Raw genomic sequence first — 20,017 nt, 5'->3', positions numbered from 1 at the left:
CTAGTTCATTTTTCCGCGCTAATCAGGCAGCATCTCGGAACGTTCTCTCTCCATTCTACCGGCTGGGCTTGACTTAAGGACTGTTTTTACTACCTCCGTCTCCTCTCCAACCCTGACTCGGACTGGCTGACTACTCTTTTGATTACAGGCTAAGCATGTCTTCTCCTTATTTCAAAAACTGCTCGGCCTGCGGGGCTACCCTCCCCGAGGCCGATAAGCACTCCAAATGCTTACTATGCTTGGGAGAGGCTCATAATCCCCAGTCATGCGACATTTGCCTCAGCTTTACAGCTAGAGCTCGCAAAGGCAGAGATAGCCGTTTGAAAGCGCTGTTATATGAGCGCGCTTTGGCTCCTCAGGCTTCTTCTGACCCCTCCCATTCCTCCCCAACCCAAGAGCCCCCTCAGCCTTCCTCTCCACGTGCTGGAGATAGGCGAGACCCGGGCCAGGCGAGCGCTTCCTCAGTGGAGCCGCCGAGAAAAAAATCCAAGCCCTCAAAACAAGCTGCGAGGGCGACAAAAACAAAAGAGAAAGCCTCAAAGCAAAAAAAGGGACGGCAACTCACTGGCGAGCAGCCCTTGAGCCCCCCTACCCTGGAACCGATGCCCCATCTCTCCGGTTCCGTCACACAGCTTCAGGATCCCCTTCCCTCCTTGCTCCATTTGGAAGATCCTTCCTACCTTCCCCCGCTGGAGCTCCTGGATCCGCTGCAAACTGATCCTAATACGGAGCTTTCTCCTCCGCCCCTCCCTCCCTCCCAGTCATCTCCTCCTCCCTCCCCCAGCCCTCCGGATTCGCCGGTACCGAGGGAGACTCCTCCCTCGGAACAGCAAGCTTCAGCAGCGCGCGTTCCGCGCCGCCGCCAGCGCTCTCTCTCCCCTTCCCCTCATCCCTCTCCTAGCCCCCACCCTTCTAAAAGGGCCAGACACGAACAATATCATCCTTATAGCCCACAGGATTACCCTTATCACCTCTACCCTCCCCCTCCTCCTTACCCTATGTACCCCTTCTACTATCCCCCTCCCCCCAACCCCACCAGGGACTACAGTGCCCATTATCCACCCCAGTTTGGATACCCACAACCCCCACATGCAGCCCCTACAGCCACACTTTCTCATCCTCCAGAGGAACACATTGCTCCAGACCCCCCCCCCAACCACTCCAAGACCCCCTCATTCAGACTCACCAAGAATCAGAGATAGTGGACTTGGAATCAACAGATGAGACTCCACTTATACATGAACCACTCCCAGACCCTGACCCTTCTCCCAAGAACTTGGAAGAATTTAAAAAATTCTCTGCCCTGCTAATAAGGCTAGCTAGGACCCTAAATCTGGCTACACCTGAACCCACAGACACTGTGGTAGACCCCTGCTTTACTTCTACTGAACAACAACAGCCCATGCCTACTGTGTTGCCCACCTTACCATTTCTACTAAAAATTTAAAAAAATACTGGAGTCGCTCCGGCTATGATCCCGGCAACTCCTAAAAGAGCAGAAAATTTATACCGTATTGATCTCTCCGCAGCTTCATGGCTTTCTAAAATGCCTAAAGCAAACTCCATTGTAACTGATGCTCAACCAAAACCTGTCCAAACTAACCAGACCTCTCCCTCTGATAAAGAGGGAAGGAAACTTGACTCCATGGCCAAGAAATTCTATTCCTCAGCATGCTTGTTTGCACGCATGGCTCATTATGGGGTTTATATGAGTGTATATCAAACCCACCTATGGAACAAAATATCACCCTACCTGGAACTGTTACCTCCAGCTGATCAGCCACTGGCTCTAGCTTTTAAGCAAGAGGCCCTACTTTTGTCATCTTTACAAAAGGATCTTGCAAGAAATACAGCAGACACTGCTGGCAAACTCATTGCAGGCTCGGTGGCCCTTCGCCGCCATGCCTGGCTAAGGGCTGCTATCCTCTCTCAATCACAACGCAACCTCATCGAAAACCTGCCTATGGACGAAGCAGGACTTTTCAACCCGGAGACTGATTCGCAACTCGAGCATTCTCATAAAATGAAACAAACGGTCTTCAAATATGACCAACAACCTCACTCTTACCAACGCCAACGATGGGGCTCATATTACTACCGCCCTCATTACTACAACAGACCTTATAACACCTCCTTCTACAGAGGACGACAGAGATCTTACACCCAGTCTACAGCCCCGAGACGGCCTCAGCTTCCTTTCAGAGGTCAGTACCGTGGTACCAGACCCTCCAATAACAATAAACGTCGTTTTTAGCACATCACTAACCATTACCACTCATCCTTCCATATACACACCACCATTCACATACTTCAATAGACTACAGCCGTTTCTTCCAGCATGGCAATCTATCACCACAGATGCCTGGGTTTTGGACATAATTGAAAGAGGATATGCGATAGAGTTTGACACATACCCACCTGTTGGAAAGGTCCTCCTTACACAACCCTCCCAGGAGATTTGGGAAGAGATACACTCGCTCCTTCAAAAGGGCGCCATATCTCCCAACCCCACACACAATACCAACACCTGCTTTTTTTCTCGATACTTCCTAATAGACAAGAGGGACGGGGGACTACGCCCCATCCTAGATCTTCGTAGGCTTAATACCTTCATCACACCACGCAAATTCCGCATGGTTACACTTCCTAACATACTACCCTTCATCCCACCGGGAGCGTGGCTAGCGACGGTGGATCTACAAGATGCCTACTTCCATATCTCAATTAGGAACTCCCATCGCAGGTTCCTCACCTTTGCAGTGCAAGACAAACACTTCTCGTTCAACTCCCTCGCGTTTGGCTTGTCCACCGCACCCAGAGTGTTTACAAAATGCATGTCAGTCATAGCGGCGCACCTCCGCCAACAAAACATCGTGGTTTTTCCTTACCTGGATGACTGGTTATTTTGTTCTATATCAAAAACACAACTGTGCAAAGATATTCATTACGCCTTATCTCTCTTACAGGACTTGGGTCTGGTTGTGAACCAGGAAAAATCCCATCTCACCCCAACCCAACGAATCCAGTTCATCGGAGCCATCATAGACTCCACCCTCCAAAAGGCCTTCCTTCCAGACGACCGTTTCACCAACCTTCAGCAATCAATCCTAAATCTCCAACAATCCCGTCGGGCCTCGGCCTGGGCTATCCAGTCTATCCTTGGACACATGTCATCTACCACAAATGTAACCCCATTTGCCCGCCTAAAGATGAGGCCGCTGCAGAGATGGTTCATCAAGTCATTCGACCCCCTACGAGAATCTCAATCCCGAATCCTATACCCACCCCACTCCGTCCTCCACTCCCTCTCATGGTGGACAAAGCAATACAATGTTCAATCGGGTATGCCTTTCACCCAACCTCACCCATCCATGTCCCTCACGACAGACGCCTCCAACTCGGGCTGGGGAGCGCACCTCAAAGGTTTCAAAGTGAGCGGCCACTGGTCCCCTCAGGACCGAAACCTACATATAAACGCACTCGAGATGATGGCGGTAGAAAAGGCCCTCAGAGCCTTTGTCCGCATCGTTTCGAACCGCAAACTCCAAATTGTGACAGACAACACTGCAGTCAAATACTACATCAACAAACAAGGGGGAACACGCTCTCACACCTTACTAGCCATATCGACACGAATTTGGGAATGGTGCATCCAGAGGAACATCCTCCTCACAGCCATCCACCTACCAGGCCAGGACAACATACTGGCGGACTCTCTAAGCAGGTCCTCAAAGAACAACCACGAGTGGCAACTACATCCCACACAATTCAAAACTCTCACCCACAAATGGGGCACCCCCATCATAGACCTATTCGCATCCCCTGTAAACACACATTGCCCTCTCTACTGCGCAAGGCTCCGCCCTCACGCATCCCCAGGTTGTCTAGGAGACGCCTTTCTGTTCCTATGGTCTCCAGGCCTCCTTTACCTATTCCCACCTCTCCCTCTCCTATCCCCAGTCATAGCCAAGATAATTCAGGACAATACCGATTGCATCCTGATCACCCCCTGGTGGCCGCGTCAGCACTGGTTTGCTCCTCTCCTCTGCATCTCCAACAAGGAGTTCCTCCGCCTCCCCCCAACCCCGGACCTTCTCTCAATAGAGAACGGCCTGGTCCTCCATCCGGACCTCCACTCCCTTTCCCTAACGGCGTGGAGGATCAAACCACAATGAACCTATCCGACGATGTTTCCAGAATTCTGTTGGCCGCCCATAAACCTACCACTAAAAAGTCATATCATTATAAGTGGTCATCTTTTCAAAAGTATACTCAAACAGTGGGCTACACACCCACCTCAGCACCTATTTCGGTGATACTAGATTTCCTTGTTACCCTTTCTAACAAGAATTTCTCCCTTTCCTCGGTTAAGTGCTACTTGGCAGCAATCTCTTCTGTTCGCAGGAAATTCGGCTTGCCGTTCCTTTTTCAAGACAACCTTGTCCAGTTGTTCCTCAAGGGCTATAAAAACGTTCACCCTCCTACGTCCCTTCCTTCACCTCAGTGGAGCCTAGAGTTAGTATTATCCCAGTTGTCAAAACCGCCCTTTGAACCTATGGCCTCTGCCGACATTTCCCACTTGTCTTGGAAAACGGCATTTCTCGTGGCCATTACGTCTGCTAGGCGATCGAGTGAGTTGACAGCTCTACGCTCAGACCCTCCATACATTAGGTTCCATGACGACAAGGTGGTCCTCCGGACCGATGTTACGTTTTTGCCCAAAGTTGTTTCTCATTTCCATATGTCACAAGATATTGTTCTCCCGGCCTTTTTCCCTAACCCATCCTCCCCGTTGGAGGTAGCGTTACACTCCCTTGATGTTAAGAGAGCACTCTCCTTTTATCTACATAGGACCTCCACCTCTAGGAAGTCCCCTAAGTTGTTTTTGAAATACAGAAAAGACATGCTGGGCCACCCTATATCATCTCAAGGGTTGGCCTCTTGGATTGTTTCGACGATCCAACTAGCTTACCAATTGGCAAAGAAAGAACCTCCTTCTCACATCGTGGCTCACTCGACACGTTCGGTGTCCACGTCCCAAGCTTTTCTTCGAGGAGTCCCCTTGGACCAAATCTGTAGAGCAGCCACGTGGTCTACTCCCTCCACGTTTGTCTCCCACTACAAGTTGGACATACAAGCAAAGAAAGACGCTGCTTTTGGCAGAGCCGTCCTCTTCTCCTGCGTGGCATGACCCACCTCCAGGTCAGTAGCTTGCTATTCACCCATAGGTGTGGATTTCGCAGAGGACACGAAGAATAAATTTAGGTTGCTTACCTGTAACCGTATTTCTTCGAGTGTCCATCTGCGAAATTCACACAACCCGCCCTTCCTCCCCTCTGTCATGCCTCTAGACCTAGCTGTGATTAGCGCTGGGGAACTAGAGCTCACCCGCACACGGCGGGATATATATACAAGGGGGCGGGGAGGGGGGCGGAGCCTCAAAATAATCATTTTTTATTTCATCAAACTTAGAATGTTCCGGATTTCTGCGCATGCGCGAAGGGAAACCCATAGGTGTGAATTTCGCAGATGGACACTCGAAGAAATACGGTTACAGGTAAGCAACCTAAATTTCCTATTGAGGAAAAAAGGTCTCTCCTGACCTAAAGGATCCCAAAGAAGAAGACAAGAGCTGGTATTTTTCTCCATGCTTCTTAGAGGTCACTGGAGGACATGTGTGGACAAAAACCTTTTCTAAAAAACGTTGGGTTGTGAGAGTCTCCAGGATTTCTTGGATATACAGTGTGACTCCTAGTTCTTGTTTATCCCATGTTATGTCATGGCTTATTATCTTGGATTGATACTTAAGTTATTAATTTTATGGTTGTTCCTCTTGCTTCACGATGTTAGCAAAAGCAAGCACTAGCTGTATCTCTGCAGAAGTAGAGCCCAAAACAACTCTTGTACTTTATTGTACAGTGACATTGTGTGTGGAACTGCTTCAGAATACTTGTTATGATGGAGTATTTATTCAATGAACTTCTTCCTGAAAGCATTCATTTTTTTCACCCTGTGCCGGGAAGCAATCTACCTGATTAGAAAGTCCCTCTTCATTCTGGGACTTGTTTTTTGATCTCTGGACCTCCCTGGTTTCTGAAATGTCTTCAAAACAGGTTGTGCGGTGCTCCATATGCTGTTGAAAAAGGGAGTTGGTGGGAATGTATTGTTTTTCAGCCTTCCCAAGACAGGGAGGTGACCACTTAATTGACTGTGCTGTGGGTATAAGTACACCCGTAACCGTTTGAGGAAAGATAATGGGAGAGCAGGGAAATTGTCCAATAGGGTGTGGAACTGGAGAAAAGGAGAGATCATAACTTCCTGAGAGCACCTATCAGGTTTGCTGCTTGAGAAAGGGACTTCTGCGTGAATGTTTTTTGAAATAACTTCCTTAAAAACCTATACAGAAGCATCTATTACAGCTGAGATATAAGTACAATTTCAGATTGACATGTAAGAAGAAGCTTCATGGCATGTCATGTAATGCAAATGCTAACTTAATTTGTCACTGCAAAACATAGCTACTTGACTGGAAATTATAATTTAAATCAAACTATTTAAGTGTGCTGCTTTCTGAACTTTATTGTGCTGAGAAGGTCTCTTATTAAAAGAAAACCAACTTAGTGAGGGAAGAGAGCCAAAGAGGCTCTTTACACCAAGATTGTGCTCACTTCAAGGTTGTAGGACTTTGTTTTGTTTTTTCTATAAACTCCCAAGATCCATCATTGGAACCTGGAGACAGCATTGATAATTATAAAGGTTCAATTTCTGCATGAATAGGGGCAACACCCCAGGTCTTACTCTTCCTGTGCACACAAGGAACAGGGTTCCTAAGTATTCTTCCATTCAAAGTGGGGAAGTGAGTAATAGAATTGTAGATTTGGAAGAGCCATAGGGGTCATCCAGTCCAATCATCTGCCACGTCTCTTCCCTATGAAGAAATACCAAGCTCGAAGATTGAGAAAATGACAAAATCCTAGAGAAATAAAGCCAGTACTGATTGGAAAAGTACCATGTGTAAGACATACCTCAGTTCAGCAGCAAGCATAATGCTGGGTAGGTAGGATAACCTCCTTGCTGTTTCAGAAGTATTTCAAACATGTTCCTACTGTATAGGCAGAACATCCTTGATTAGGACCTCCCAGAGCAGTCACAGTAGGAAGGGAAATTGCCTGAACTCCTTCATGAAGGCACCACAGTGTAAAGAACACAGCTAGTAGAGTCCATGTCTTTAGAGACAAACTTGTGGATCTTGTATTGATGGAGAAGAGGACAGTGCCAAGGAAGCAATTCTCCAAGATACAAACACAGAGTACTCACTGCCCTAAACATGGCTGAAGTAGTGGTAATCTTGGTCAAATGAGCTGTGTCCCTTTGGAACAATAAATTCTGAGCTGTGGAAAGTGTTGGTCCTCTGCCTAAGTCACCTAGACAATGTTGATATAGAAACATGCCTCTTCGCTGTTGTCAATTGAAAGGACGCAATCAAATTTCACCTACTACAGAGTGAAAGGCTGAATTCACCTTGCAAATTAAAAAACGGATCATGTCTAAAATGCAGTACAATGCTTCTTGTAAAAATGCAGCTCCTTATGGACAAAAGTACCCATACATTTGACACCCTCCAAGCTGAAGCAACCAAAAACAAACTTCCACATCAGAAACTGTTTTGTAGACCACAACAGCTTAAAAGACCATGTTATTAATGCAAGCAAAAGAACAGGCAATATCAATATGGAGAATATGTAAATGAGAGACAGCCTTTACTAAGACACTCTCTTAAAAGTGAAAACACATTATGAGGTTGTCTCAAGACAGGCCAGCCATTTTTCCCTTTCAGAGTAGATGCTAAACATGACACTTACTGCTTTAAAGCAGGCCTGCACAGTCTGATCCTCCAGGTATTTGGGACTTCAATTCTCAGAAGCTTTAGCCAACTTGTCCAAAGGACAGGAATTCTGGGAGCTAACACTCAAAACACCTGGAGGGCCATAGGTTATGTAGACCTGCTTTAAACTATTGGCACCTAGGCATCTGCCTAGCCAGTCCTTCAGAATGCCAGAATCAAACCAATGGATGTTTTTGAAGACAAATTCTCTTATTTTAGTTCCTCCTACAAAAGCCACATCATGTCACATTATTATTATTATTATTATTATTATTATACCCTGCCACCGTCTCTCATAGGGACTCGGGGCGGCTAACAAAATAGCACACAAAGACTCCATAAATTATAGATAAAATAAAAAAAACATCAACATGAAAACAATATACAGATTGTCTGGCCAATTCCTGAGAGCACCAAAATTGTCTGGATAACTTTGATAAAGTAGGAGTGAGGGAATTGGAAAGCACTCATGCATCATGAGACTCAACAGATCAAAAAATGGTGCTAATTGAAGCGCTGTGGGAATAGCCTTTTAGATCTGCTTTCATATAGGGTCCATGTCAGCAAGGAGATTGACAGCAATGCATAGCATAGTATTTTGGCCATGCTGTTGTCAGCTGTTTCAAGCCTGCAGAATCTATAACATGGAAACAATTCTCAGTAGTATATGATTTTCCTTCAGAGCACACAGCCCCACCTCTGTGAGGCTAAATCAGTGAGCCATTCTATGGAACATAAGGGAGTTTAGACTCTGCTGTCCGTGATGCATGCTTTTCTTGCTCAACCAATCCATCCTAGTATTGAGTTGCCCTGGATACTCAGCCTAAAGTGACAAGTAATGGGACTCAGCAGTAGTAAGGGAATAAGAACATCTCTCCCTGTCTGTTTATGTGCGTTGTAGCAGAAATGTTGTCTGGTCGGACCGATACAACCTGAGTCAGCAGTAGGAAATGCTTCAGGGCTAATTACAGTGTTCACAGTTCCAGTCAACTGACCAATATCTTTGTCTGCAAACTACAGTGAGCATTATATTTCTTCTTCGTGGCACCAAATCAAGCTTGGTAGCCTAGCTAACTGCATCAGTTCTGCACAAGAATATTACACTGTGTACTAGACTATGAGCTGCAATTTATCTTTCTCAGTGGCAGGAAGAAACAGTGTAATCTGCAGTGCCTTTCAATGGCCCATAGATGTTGCCGTTCCTAGACCAAAGAGGAGTAGCTCTTCTTTCTGTTGGTCAAAAATCTGTGGGAAGCTAGGCAATCTAAGGTGGCTTTCCCTAGTTGAAGACAGTGAGATCCAGCAGCAAAACTGGGGGTTGAGGCACACAATGATATGGGGTGGGCAGTTTCTCTTACCCCTGTGGCTAAAGATGCACCTTTGGCTACATCCATGTCCTGAGTGGCATTACTTAATGAATTGTGATGGGGCCCCCCAACAGACTAGATGTGCTTGCCATGTGATAAATCCATGTGAGGCCTAGGATCAGCCCGGTCCTTCCTTTAACAGGCAGTTCAAAAAGAGAGAGGGAATTTTCTCTCCCATGTTTGTAGAGGAAAAATTAACTTAAATCCTTGTGGGTATGAAGAACAATACAGAGTCAAGGATGCCGCCCACACACTGCAGGAACACTATTCACTTACACGTTTTTTCCTTTTCCTTTACAAACTGAATCTCCTCCTTACCCAAATGATGTGCAAGGAGAACCAATAGAAGTTCAGCTGAGGTGTAAACCCACAGAAGCTTGTTAAATAACATTTAGATAGTCTTCTTTATTTCTGGTATGTCAAAATTGGTAGTACCATAAATTACACAAGCCAACAAAATCAAACGTTTTGTAGCACAGTTTAAATCAATTTTAATGCTGATTTTAAATGTCTTTATTTTTTCCATCACATCAACTTTTTAAAAAGATGAATAGTACATTATAGCAGGTGCTGTAAAGACTGCACATTTCACATCATATTTGTGTAACACAAGCTAACAAGTATTTTTCATCAGATATTTTAGGTCATTCTAATAGAGTGTTTTTGTACTGAATTCAAATCTGTGTTTATTTTTTCTCTACCATGTAAAGTGTTTGTGATGAGGTTAATTAATTAATGCATTTATGCAGTTATCAATTAGATTCTATTGATATGCATTAATTATTTGATTAGTCTCATCGCAAAAATTACAAGCGATAGAGAAAAAATAAACACAGATCTGAATTTAGCGCCAAAAAACTATATAAGAATGACCTAAAATTATATCTGATAAAAATACTTGTTGGCTTGTGTTATTGGATGCTACATGAATGGTGCTTTTGTATTTTTTAAGGATTTGTGGAAAGTTCCCCACTCTTGAGTGGAAGGAGATTGAGTCCAAATTAATATTGTTAATAATTGCATTTTTGAAAAGTTTGGAACCTTAAATGTTTTTAGGATTTACATTTATTACTGCGCTCTGCATTCCTTTCTATGCCCTTATTTTTGCACATTCTTGAAAGTGCAGGAGTGAACACCTGAGCGCAGAATCAAACTCTGATGTCTGGAGCAGTATACTCGTAGATAGCTTGCTCAATCTTCTGAAATGTTATATTAGTTAAAGCTTGCTCTGGCACTTGCAGTTCTGTATATTAATTGTACATTCATTCTCTAGTTGCTGTCTTCCCATGTGTAATACTTTCTTATTGGATTCAGTTTAATTAATTCACCACCTTGAAATCATTTCAGATTGTTGGGTAAAAAAGCAATCTAATGCTTTATGAAGAGACAGAATGACACCAGCAGGCCCCCACATTGTCCTCCTTCCATAGAGATTTGAAGACTTGGATGTTTAAACAAGCCTTTGAGAATGTCTAGCCCCAATTGGTTCCGCAATTAATTACACAGCACTGCACTTTCATCCCATGCATTCCCTTGTTCCTTAGCTAGCTACAATTTGCCCTATCCCATTCCCTTGTCTTGTTTACAGTTTGGCCAAATCTTAGGGAAGTTGTCACCATATGTTATTGGCATTGTTCTGAGGTTTAGATTGTTTTTATATGCCTTTGGTTTCACTTTCTTGTATTGTGCTGTTTGTTTATTTTATGTGTTGTTTTTAGGCACTTTATGTCATATGTAAGCTGCCCTGAGTACCTTCGGGAAGATGGAGATGGAGTACAAAAATAAATTTATTGTTGTTATTTATTCAGTTTGAACAAATATCTGTCAGTGCTATGCACTTTGGGCTATTGATTTAAAATCAGTTGGTGAAATGCCTTGTTGTCCATTCTTAAAGCATTGTGTTTTGAATGAGCTGGATTCACATTGGTATTTTGTAAATGACAGGCTCATGTCCAGACTGGAATTGCAGCTGCCCCACCTCCTCACCCTGGAGCTCCACAAGTCATGCTGCTGCATCCCTCGCAGACCCATGGCGGACCCCCGCAAGGAGGTGTGCCCCAGAGTGGAGTGCCCACCCTCTCGGCTTCCACGCCCTCCCCCTACACTTATATAGGGCACCACCAAGGTGAGTCAGGATTTTTGGAGACGGGGGACTATTTCTTATAGGAAGATTCAGTGCTTTGCAAGGTTTGGAGAGTCTCATTGCCTCAAGTAAAGATTGCTGAGGTGTAGAATTTGCTGGGACTTCCTCCTCTTGAGGTGAGGGGGTCGGTTGGTAGTGCTGGGTTGTGCCTTTCTAGTCCTCACTGCCTCTTTCTCCTTCTTTTTCCAGTTCAGTCTCACCCTTCCCAGCAGCTTCCATTCCACACCCCTGGGAACTGATGTCCACGCTTCTCCCTGTGACCTGAGACCCTAGCCAGCCTTGGCTCAGTGGCTGGCCCAAAGCCTGGGCCAGCCCTCATGCCCATGGTAGAGGCCCCTGGAGGGGTGCCGTCTGGCCTGGCCCGCCCCCCCTCGCCAAGCACCTTCCTTTCCGTTGGTTTAATGAAGCCCACTTGGGATGCTGTCAGCCAGCGGGACGGAGCAGGGTCCTCCCCCCTTGCCTGGAGAAGGGCAGAGTTTCTTTTCTGTTATTTATGACTCCATTCGGGCTCTTAGAGCAAATGCCACTTTCCCACATTAACTTGACAAGGACATGACCAGATGGACAAACCTTGACTTTTTATTAAATAAAATATTTAAAAAGTTAAAAAAAACCAATAAAATTTTAAACTAACTAATGTTGGGCTTGGGATGACTGTGTGGAAGAGGGCCGGTTTCTAATAGGCATCTTTTCATTTCATTTTAATTGGTGGTTTGGCCAAATTCTGGTGGGGCAAGATGCTGACCATTCCCCAGTTTGTAGCTCATCTAGATTTGAGACTGTACAGATAGGCCATTGAAATTTCCTGTTCTGGAGTTGCTACTTTGTACATTCCCTACTAAACTAGCCAATCACCAGGTGAGGTACAAACTGGGTGAGTCTAAAAACAGTGGCTCTAAATCAAGCATGGGCAGTTTGGCCTTCCAGGTGTTTTGGACTTCAACTCCCACAATTCGGAATTGTGGTAGTTGGGAGTCCAAAATACCTGGAGGGCCAAAGTTTGCTCATGCCTGCTCTAAATGCTGAAGCCACCTATTTGTAAGCAAAACACCCTATGATCAAAAGTGTTATTTTAAACACTGCACAACAGAATTTTAATTTTTGCAATTGAAAATATTACATGAGAAAGACTTTGACTTGGCTATCAGTGTGTTGTTTCTTAGCACAATGTATCTGTATGATATTGGGGCCTTGCTCCCCAGGACAGCTTTGGCAAGAGCCTCTGCTTATACTTGCATGTTTCTAAAGGCTGTTATGGAGGGGAAAAGTAGAACATTACTTGGGCAAATCCAAAAATGGCTTTCTAAAATGTGGGGAAACTATTATGAGGAGAAACCTGGATATAAAAGAATCTTTGCCAAACAGATTTATTCTATGTTTTAAAAATGTGGGGAAAACATTTTTATACAAAAAAAGGTTGGTTTCTGTGCAGAAAAACTACAGGTTACTTTATGACTTGGGTTATGGGTTTTTGTTAGCTCATTTTAGGATGCAACTGAAGTCTGTAAATCTAGGAAAAAACTTAAAATTGTTGCACACTGAAGGAATTATGCTTGCCTTTGAACTGCCTAAGAGAAATTTTGTTAAATCCTTTCTACATGTTTCCTCCCTTGGGGGTCATATACTTTCCAGCTTAGTTAGGAGCCCCAGGTGACGCAATGGGTTAAATCCTTGTGCTGGCAGGACTGCTGACGTTCTAATCCGGGGAGCAGGGTGAGCTTCCATCTGTCAGCTCCAGCTTCTCATATGGAGACATGAGAGAAGCCTCCCACAGGAAGGTAAAACATCTGGGCGTCCCTTGGGCAACGTCCTTGCAGACAGCCAATTCTCACACCAGAAGGGACTTGCAGTTTCTCAAGTCGCTCCTGATACAAAATAATTAGTGAAATAAAATGTTCTGTCATAGTGACAGTTACTCGGTGGCTCAGGCAAGGAGTAGATGAGTCGTATTTGTACTGCCATTTAATAAGCCAGGTATAAAATATGACCAGGTTCTGAAGGGGCAAACATAGCTGACATGTTTACACAACTTTCCAAAACTTTTTACTTCCAGGGCAGTGCAAATCCTACAAATAAAACACTGTCAAACAAGGCAAAAGTTTAACTTTGATCCCCATAATGCAGTCTTCAAAGAAAACCTTACTGGCAGTGTTTTGGACTCCATGATTTTTCTGAGCCTTAAGATCCACAGGGCTGTTCCGCAGATCTTCCAAGGTTTCTAGTGTCTTATATTTAGGTTCTCTATATGGGCTTAATTTTGATTATATGGCAGTAACTGCAACACTTTTTAAGTATAACCATCAGCTGGCCTGTATCCACTCAATACGTAATGTAATGTGTGACCTAGCAGGATAGAGTGGGACTCTGAAAGGATCAAAAAGTGTTAGCTACCCCTTAAATAATGACAGTACTCTAGGTCAGCTTTGTAGTCTTTTATTTAACCAACTCCTCTCCAACCCACTATTGCATGAAACACATTAATTCAGTGTCTTCTCTCCTTCCTGGTAAGACTGAAGGGCTAACCATTTGCAGAGATACCATTTCACCAGAAGGGCAGGCGTGTTCTTGAGGAAGCAGCCATCAACTCATTTTGATGCAATCCTTTGCACAACAATTTACAAGCCCAGCTTTGAAAGTCCACCTGGCACGTCAATGGAAATCGCCACATAGAGCACTTTAAGAAGCCCACTTTTCTTCATCGCCTGGAGCAAGTGGAAGCGTTTTTGTGACCACGCCAGTGCCAATGGTTTTACTTCCATCTCGCAGTGTGAATCGCTGCCCCTCCTCCAAGACCATGGGCTGCCGCAGTATTAGCAAAAGGGAAGTGTCCTCACCTGGCATCACCATTTCCTTTTGGGAGAGAGGAAAAGCAGGATCATACCTATTCTGTTATCAGAAATATCAGACAAATGAAAAAAAAAATACTAAAAAGCTTTGAGACAAGGATGAAAAATGTCTGGTTCCTTCAACTAACATTGGGGTGCAATGCCAGCTCTAGTTTTGTTTACTAACAGTATGTGGAGTACTGCAAGCCACAGCCATCCCAACTTTAGATAATAATGGTAGGGATGTAATTGCTTCATGTCTCAGCGTTTTTGTAGAATCCAGACCCCATGAAAAGTATGCAAGGTGTATATAGCTTAGTTTTAGTAAAAATGATTATTCCATGTTGGGGGGCGTGAAGTGTTTGTAATGGTGGACAAGCTAATGCAGAGCAAGAACAAACAGTTCAACTCCAGTGAGCTGCAGAAACCATTGGGGGCTCACATATTTTCCACTTGCTGTCAAATTGGTCAAAGCAAGAACTAGAAAAGGATACACACCTTTCCTGCAGGCAATTCTATACGGCAGGCCATATCCCATGTCAGAGAAAACATGACAGGCGTGAAGTTAGACACAAAAGGCTTATGACGACCACCTTCGTCTTTACTCAAGATATACACCTAGGAAAAACAAAATCCAACAAGATATAGTTAACTAAAACCTAAATAAACATTACAACAAATACTCTAAAAGCAATTTAAAATACAGCCACATTTCTCTCTTAAGACAAAAACTTCCCATCAGTACCATTTCTTGTTCTCGAACTTTCATTCACCTGCATCTGCTTACCTGAGCCTCAACTTTCTGGTGTGGCTGAATGGAACCTGGCTTGCACATAACCATCCCACGCCGTATTTCCTCTCGTTTCAATCCTCGCACCAAAGCACCCAAATTGTCGCCAGCCTCTGCCCGCTCCAGTTGTTTGTGGAACATCTCTACACCTGAAGCCAATGGAGTGCTATTACTCTTTGCAAAGTGCCTCCAGCCCTTCCATCCCCACAGCTTTGACTTTTACCACTTTTTTAAAATTATGACCACCTCAGTGGTCCCAAGTATGTGGTTCAGTCACTTCATAGGGAAATCAAGGTTAGGACTGGGAGGTAAAGATTGCTTGTGGGAAACGAACAAAACTTACCTGTCACCACAGAACGTACATGCCGACTGTGGCCCAGAAATTCACATTCATCTCCTTTCTTGACAATGCCACGTTCAAGAGTACCTGTCACCACAGTGCCTCGTCCTGGAATAGGTAAGATAAATTGTGCTACTATACCTATTACTGATGGCATTCTGTTCAGCAGTTATAAGAGTGTAAGTTGGACCTCGTAACTGCTAAGGACCCCTTTTATAGTCCTTAATGAACAACTATAACCACAAACGCCTACCTTTTCAGCCTGGTATCCCCCCCAAGTAAAGGGTTGCTGGGGCAATGCAGATCAGGGCATTGGGATAATTATGTCTGTAGGACATTTTTTTTGGAGTGGAGGTGCTTTGAGACAAGCAGTTGTAACAAGATCCTAATGGGTCTATTTGCTTATTCTAAACACATTCCAGAACACTGCAGGGGATGTTTCCCATCACATGATCTGCAAAAGCTTGGAGGCCCTGTGATGTAAATGCTGGCAGGCTGAAAAGGCACTTTTGGGGGGACATCATTGTCAGACATAACAAAGACATAACTACACTGTCATTGCAGTTATGTCTGATGATGCAGATTCTCAGTCTATATATTCCATCTTTCCCCTTTTCCTTGCAATTACCTTGTGAAGTAAATCATGGTCAATGTGACTGCCCAAGTTGACCTAGCGAGCCTCATGCAGAAGAAGTTAAAACGTACATTTCTGAAGTCCCTATATAACACTGAGAACATGACCAGAACTGCTCTCCAAATAAGCCATGGATACAGAATTGCCACCCACCACCCTGGATCCCTAATTACCTACATTCTGTCTCTGTACAGGGTAGCCATCTTATAAGTACCTGGTATGGAGTAAACGTGCTCTATGGGGAGCAGGAAAGGCTTGTCAAGCTCACGCTGTGGCAGAGGGATGTATGTATCTACTGCATCCAGTAGCTTCATGATTGAATTCAAGCCCATTTCAGGATTCCGTTGCTGCAAACAATGGGAGATCACACAACAAATAAAGGAAAGATTTCATGGGAAATGAGGCTCCAGCCACCCCTGTCCAGACCCCCCACTGACCTCCAAAGCACACAGAGCAGAGCCCACAATAACAGGAGTTTTCTCCCCATCATAGCCAAATTCTGTGAGCAGCTCACGGATCTCCAGCTCCACCAAGTCCAACATCTCTGAATCATCGACTGCATCAGCTTTGTTGATGTACACCACCACATACTTCACTCCTATCTGGTATGGAGAAAACAAGGGTGAGACCTGTGTTTGCACCATCTGTTTCTCCAGGGTATTGCTTCTGCATATTAAAGTGATACCCCATGTATTCTCAAAGGGATGTTTCAAATCACCCTATCTCCATTCTAGTCCCGTATCACCTGTTTAGCAAGCAGAAGGTGCTCCCTCGTCTGTGGCATCTGGCCATCTGTTGCTGCCACTACGAGAATACAGCCATCCAGTGGTGCTGTCCCTGTGATCATGTTCTAAGGAGAAGACACAAGGAGCATGTCACTCAAATGTGAACCACAGCTCTCCAAATCAACACCTTAATTTGTTTGCCTGGATAGGTCTACCACAAGGGAAGTATTTAAAAGGCTTCCCAATATTTCTTGATTTAAACACAACATGGAAGAAGCAGCAGCAAAGATTCAAATGCAATACTGAAGTATCAGCGGCAGACCCCTTCTGGAAAAGATTTGAGGCAATTAATATTAAATTTCAAGGGTTTTATTGGATCCCTTCTTCTCACAAATACCTTGACATAGTCAGCATGGCCTGGACAATCTGTATGGGCGTAATGGCGGTTGGGTGTTGAATACTCCACGTGGGAGGCATTGATTGTGATGCCACGATTCTTCTCTTCTGGTGCATTATCAATTTCCTCGTATTTTTTAAACTTAGCAGCTCCAGCCTCAGACAGAACTGGAAGGAACAGAAGAATCAAATGAAAGCCTTCTTGAGTTTTCAAGGAAAAAAGTTTACTCTAGTGTCTTCTTAGTTGGCACTTTCAACTAAGCAAGGACTGAGCGATCCGTTGCTGGACACCCTTGTCTCCAATCTAAACAGTGACACTAACAAAATCTGACCTGCCTCAAGCCTGGAAAAGGTACATAGTGATCATAGCTGGTGGGAAGACTCTAGGGAATACAGTCTAAAAATCTAACTCTTCCAAGCTCCATAATTCAGACACTTCAAGTAATTTCATTATGACTTGACTTGTTCGAGGCAAGGAGGGATCAGGTGAGGGGCATGGCACAAGAAAGGCTCTGCCCAAACACCTCTAGTATTTCCAACCACAAAAAGGATTTGGGACCCAGGAGTTCTTTGCTTGTGTCCAGTTTAACAGAAGGCAGACAAGATTGGGGCAATGCAGGAACAGGGAACGAACCTGGGACCAGCCTTTGGTGGCCTATCTTTCATCTGGGAGTTTTGAATGGCTGTGAAGGAGCTGGAAGTTAAGACCCTTGGTTCTGGGAAAGTTGGGAGTCCTAAGATTGATATGAAACCCAGACCCAAGACCAAGTCTGAGACCTCAGGTCGTACTGACAGAATGTAATAGGACAGCTCAATCTCCAGAATGTGGGATGTTTCAGAAAGCCTTTTCAATGTGAGAGTTTAAATCTGCAACAAACTCTGTTGTTGTTCATTCGTTCAGTCGTCTCCGACTCTTCGTGACCTCATGGACCAGCCCACGCCAGAGCTCCCTGTCGGCCGTCACCAACCTCAGCTCCTTCAAGGTCAGTCCAGTCACTTCAAGGATGCCATCCATCCATCTTGCCCTTGGTCGGCCCCTCTTCCTTTTGCCTTCCACTTTCCCCAGCATAATTGTCTTCAACAAACTCTATTTACATTCAAATTGTGCCCCTTCTGCTGGAAGTTCCAGCAACTTTACAGTTTTCCCCTATGATTCACAACCCATTACAGAAAGAAAAGTTATCTAATAATGCTCTAGAGAATTAAAGCCAGGACTGACTGCAAAGCCACATCGGTTCTCTACCAATCTCTTTTTGGTTTTCTTCTAATTGCCCAAATGCCAAAAGAACAAAATAAAATTCCCAATTGCCCCTTGGCCTCACTTTTAGTGATAGCTGCTGTTAACGTTGTCTTGCCGTGGTCCACGTGCCCAATGGTCCCAACATTGACATGGGGTTTGTCCCGTACGTATACTTTCTTTGCTTCGACTGCAAAACGTCGCACGAGGAAAGTTTGCCCATAGAAGGCGGTGCAAGGCAGAGACAGCTAAGGACAAAACAGAGACATTTACCAACATTTGCCCTTTGAACCCATAAGCAAAATACAGGTTAAATCCTACTCCAAACCAAAGTTTTTCTTACCTTGGTTAAAACACCTTGAAGGAGACGGGAGTGGCAACCATGCAAGCCTGCAACACACAATGAAAAAGAACTTACTACCATGATAGAGCTCTTCTGTCATTGTAATGGTCTCCTTCAATTAAGTGCAGCACTTTGTAATAAATGCATACCCTTTGGACATTCAGGCCTGTATCTTCACTAAAAAATTACAGCAGTTTGATAAAATATTAAATGCTATGGCTCAATGCTATTGAATTCTAGGATTTGAAGTTCTGTCATATTGACCCTCTTTACCCCACAACAAACTACAAATCCAGAATCCCACAGGATGGAGCTATATGGCAGTTAAAAGTAGTATCAAACTGCTATACAGGCAGCCCCCAAGACACAAACAAAATAGGTTCTGTAGATTTGTTCTTAAGTTGAATTTGTATGTAAGTAAGAACAGGTACATTTTGTTAAGTGTAACTCCAGCCCAAAATATATATGTTTTAGCTTTGGATACAAATTTGTTTTGCTACCTGTGCCCTTGTTCAGAAGATTTCACCTCACATACTGTCCCTGGGATAATTAGATTTTGAAAAAATTGGCTTGTTGTGGAAATAAGAATTGGTGAGAAAACTCCAGTGGAGACCCCTTTTCCCCATGAAAACTCTTCCAGGAGTGAATTTCTCTTCCGAGGGACAGATTTCTCTTGCTTCCTGTCAAGCCACTTTAAGTCCCCTTTGGGGAGCATAAAGCATGGTATAAATAAATATAATATTTTTCCTGGTGGCGCAATGGGTCAAACCCTTGTGCCAGGAGGACTGCTGACTGAAAGGTCAGCAGATCAAATCCGGGAAGTGGGTGAGGGTTGAGCGAGTGACCTTACTGGCAAAAGACCCTCCTCATAAATGTACAGCAGAGTAACTTATCAGCAGCAGTGTGACCCAGCACCAGTACCCCAAAGTAACAAAAAGAACAAAAAACACACAAACCAATGTTATATCTTCCATAATAGACTTTTCTTAGTAGTAAAATATCGTTACACTATTTACAAGAATAAGGTTTCCAAAACACAAACAAATATATAGTAGCTTAAATCACAGCAGCCTTCAACCTAGAGCTTCTTTCACCAAAGCTTCTCACACACCAGGCATTTTCATATCAGGCCTTCCTCATACTGTGAAACCTACCTCACAGAGAAGCCTCCTAACACAGACTGAGGAGTTCCCTCACTGAGGCAAACTAACACTAACAGGCTTCAGTCTTCTCATGGTCCTCAGGGCGATGCTAGCTTGGGCCCACTAACAGGCTTCAGCCTACTGCTTGACTCACACCTTTATAATAAAAACTACTCAGTTAATTTTCAAT

The 20,017-nt window shown here is 44.3% G+C and overlaps 2 protein-coding genes across 2 annotated transcripts in view; one reads left to right on the top strand and one right to left on the bottom strand.

Annotated features, from left to right (window-relative positions):
* Positions 1–12,032, top strand: part of ATXN2L (ataxin 2 like) — a 32,367-nt gene extending 20,335 nt beyond the window's left edge. The window contains exons 22-23 of the mRNA XM_060780532.2: positions 11,197–11,377; positions 11,585–12,032. Of these exons, the coding sequence (XP_060636515.2) occupies positions 11,197–11,377; positions 11,585–11,634 (231 nt within the window). The 3' untranslated portion in view covers positions 11,635–12,032. The remainder of the gene's footprint in view (positions 1–11,196; positions 11,378–11,584) is intronic.
* Positions 12,033–13,812: 1,780 nt separating this feature from the next.
* Positions 13,813–20,017, bottom strand: part of TUFM (Tu translation elongation factor, mitochondrial) — an 11,290-nt gene continuing 5,085 nt past the window's right edge. The window contains exons 2-11 of the mRNA XM_060780533.2: positions 18,686–18,732; positions 18,428–18,590; positions 17,107–17,273; positions 16,730–16,834; positions 16,422–16,586; positions 16,199–16,331; positions 15,354–15,458; positions 15,008–15,159; positions 14,719–14,838; positions 13,813–14,245 (exon numbers count right to left, since the gene is read on the bottom strand). Coding sequence (XP_060636516.2) covers positions 14,072–14,245; positions 14,719–14,838; positions 15,008–15,159; positions 15,354–15,458; positions 16,199–16,331; positions 16,422–16,586; positions 16,730–16,834; positions 17,107–17,273; positions 18,428–18,590; positions 18,686–18,732 — 1,331 coding nt within the window. The 3' untranslated portion in view covers positions 13,813–14,071. The remainder of the gene's footprint in view (positions 14,246–14,718; positions 14,839–15,007; positions 15,160–15,353; positions 15,459–16,198; positions 16,332–16,421; positions 16,587–16,729; positions 16,835–17,106; positions 17,274–18,427; positions 18,591–18,685; positions 18,733–20,017) is intronic.

Source organism: Anolis sagrei, chromosome 6 (assembly GCF_037176765.1).
Source record: "Anolis sagrei isolate rAnoSag1 chromosome 6, rAnoSag1.mat, whole genome shotgun sequence".
NCBI classification, from domain to species: domain Eukaryota; kingdom Metazoa; phylum Chordata; class Lepidosauria; order Squamata; family Dactyloidae; genus Anolis; species Anolis sagrei.
The sequence above is the reverse complement of the archived record's forward strand: the minus strand, read 5'-3'. Positions and strand labels throughout refer to the sequence as shown.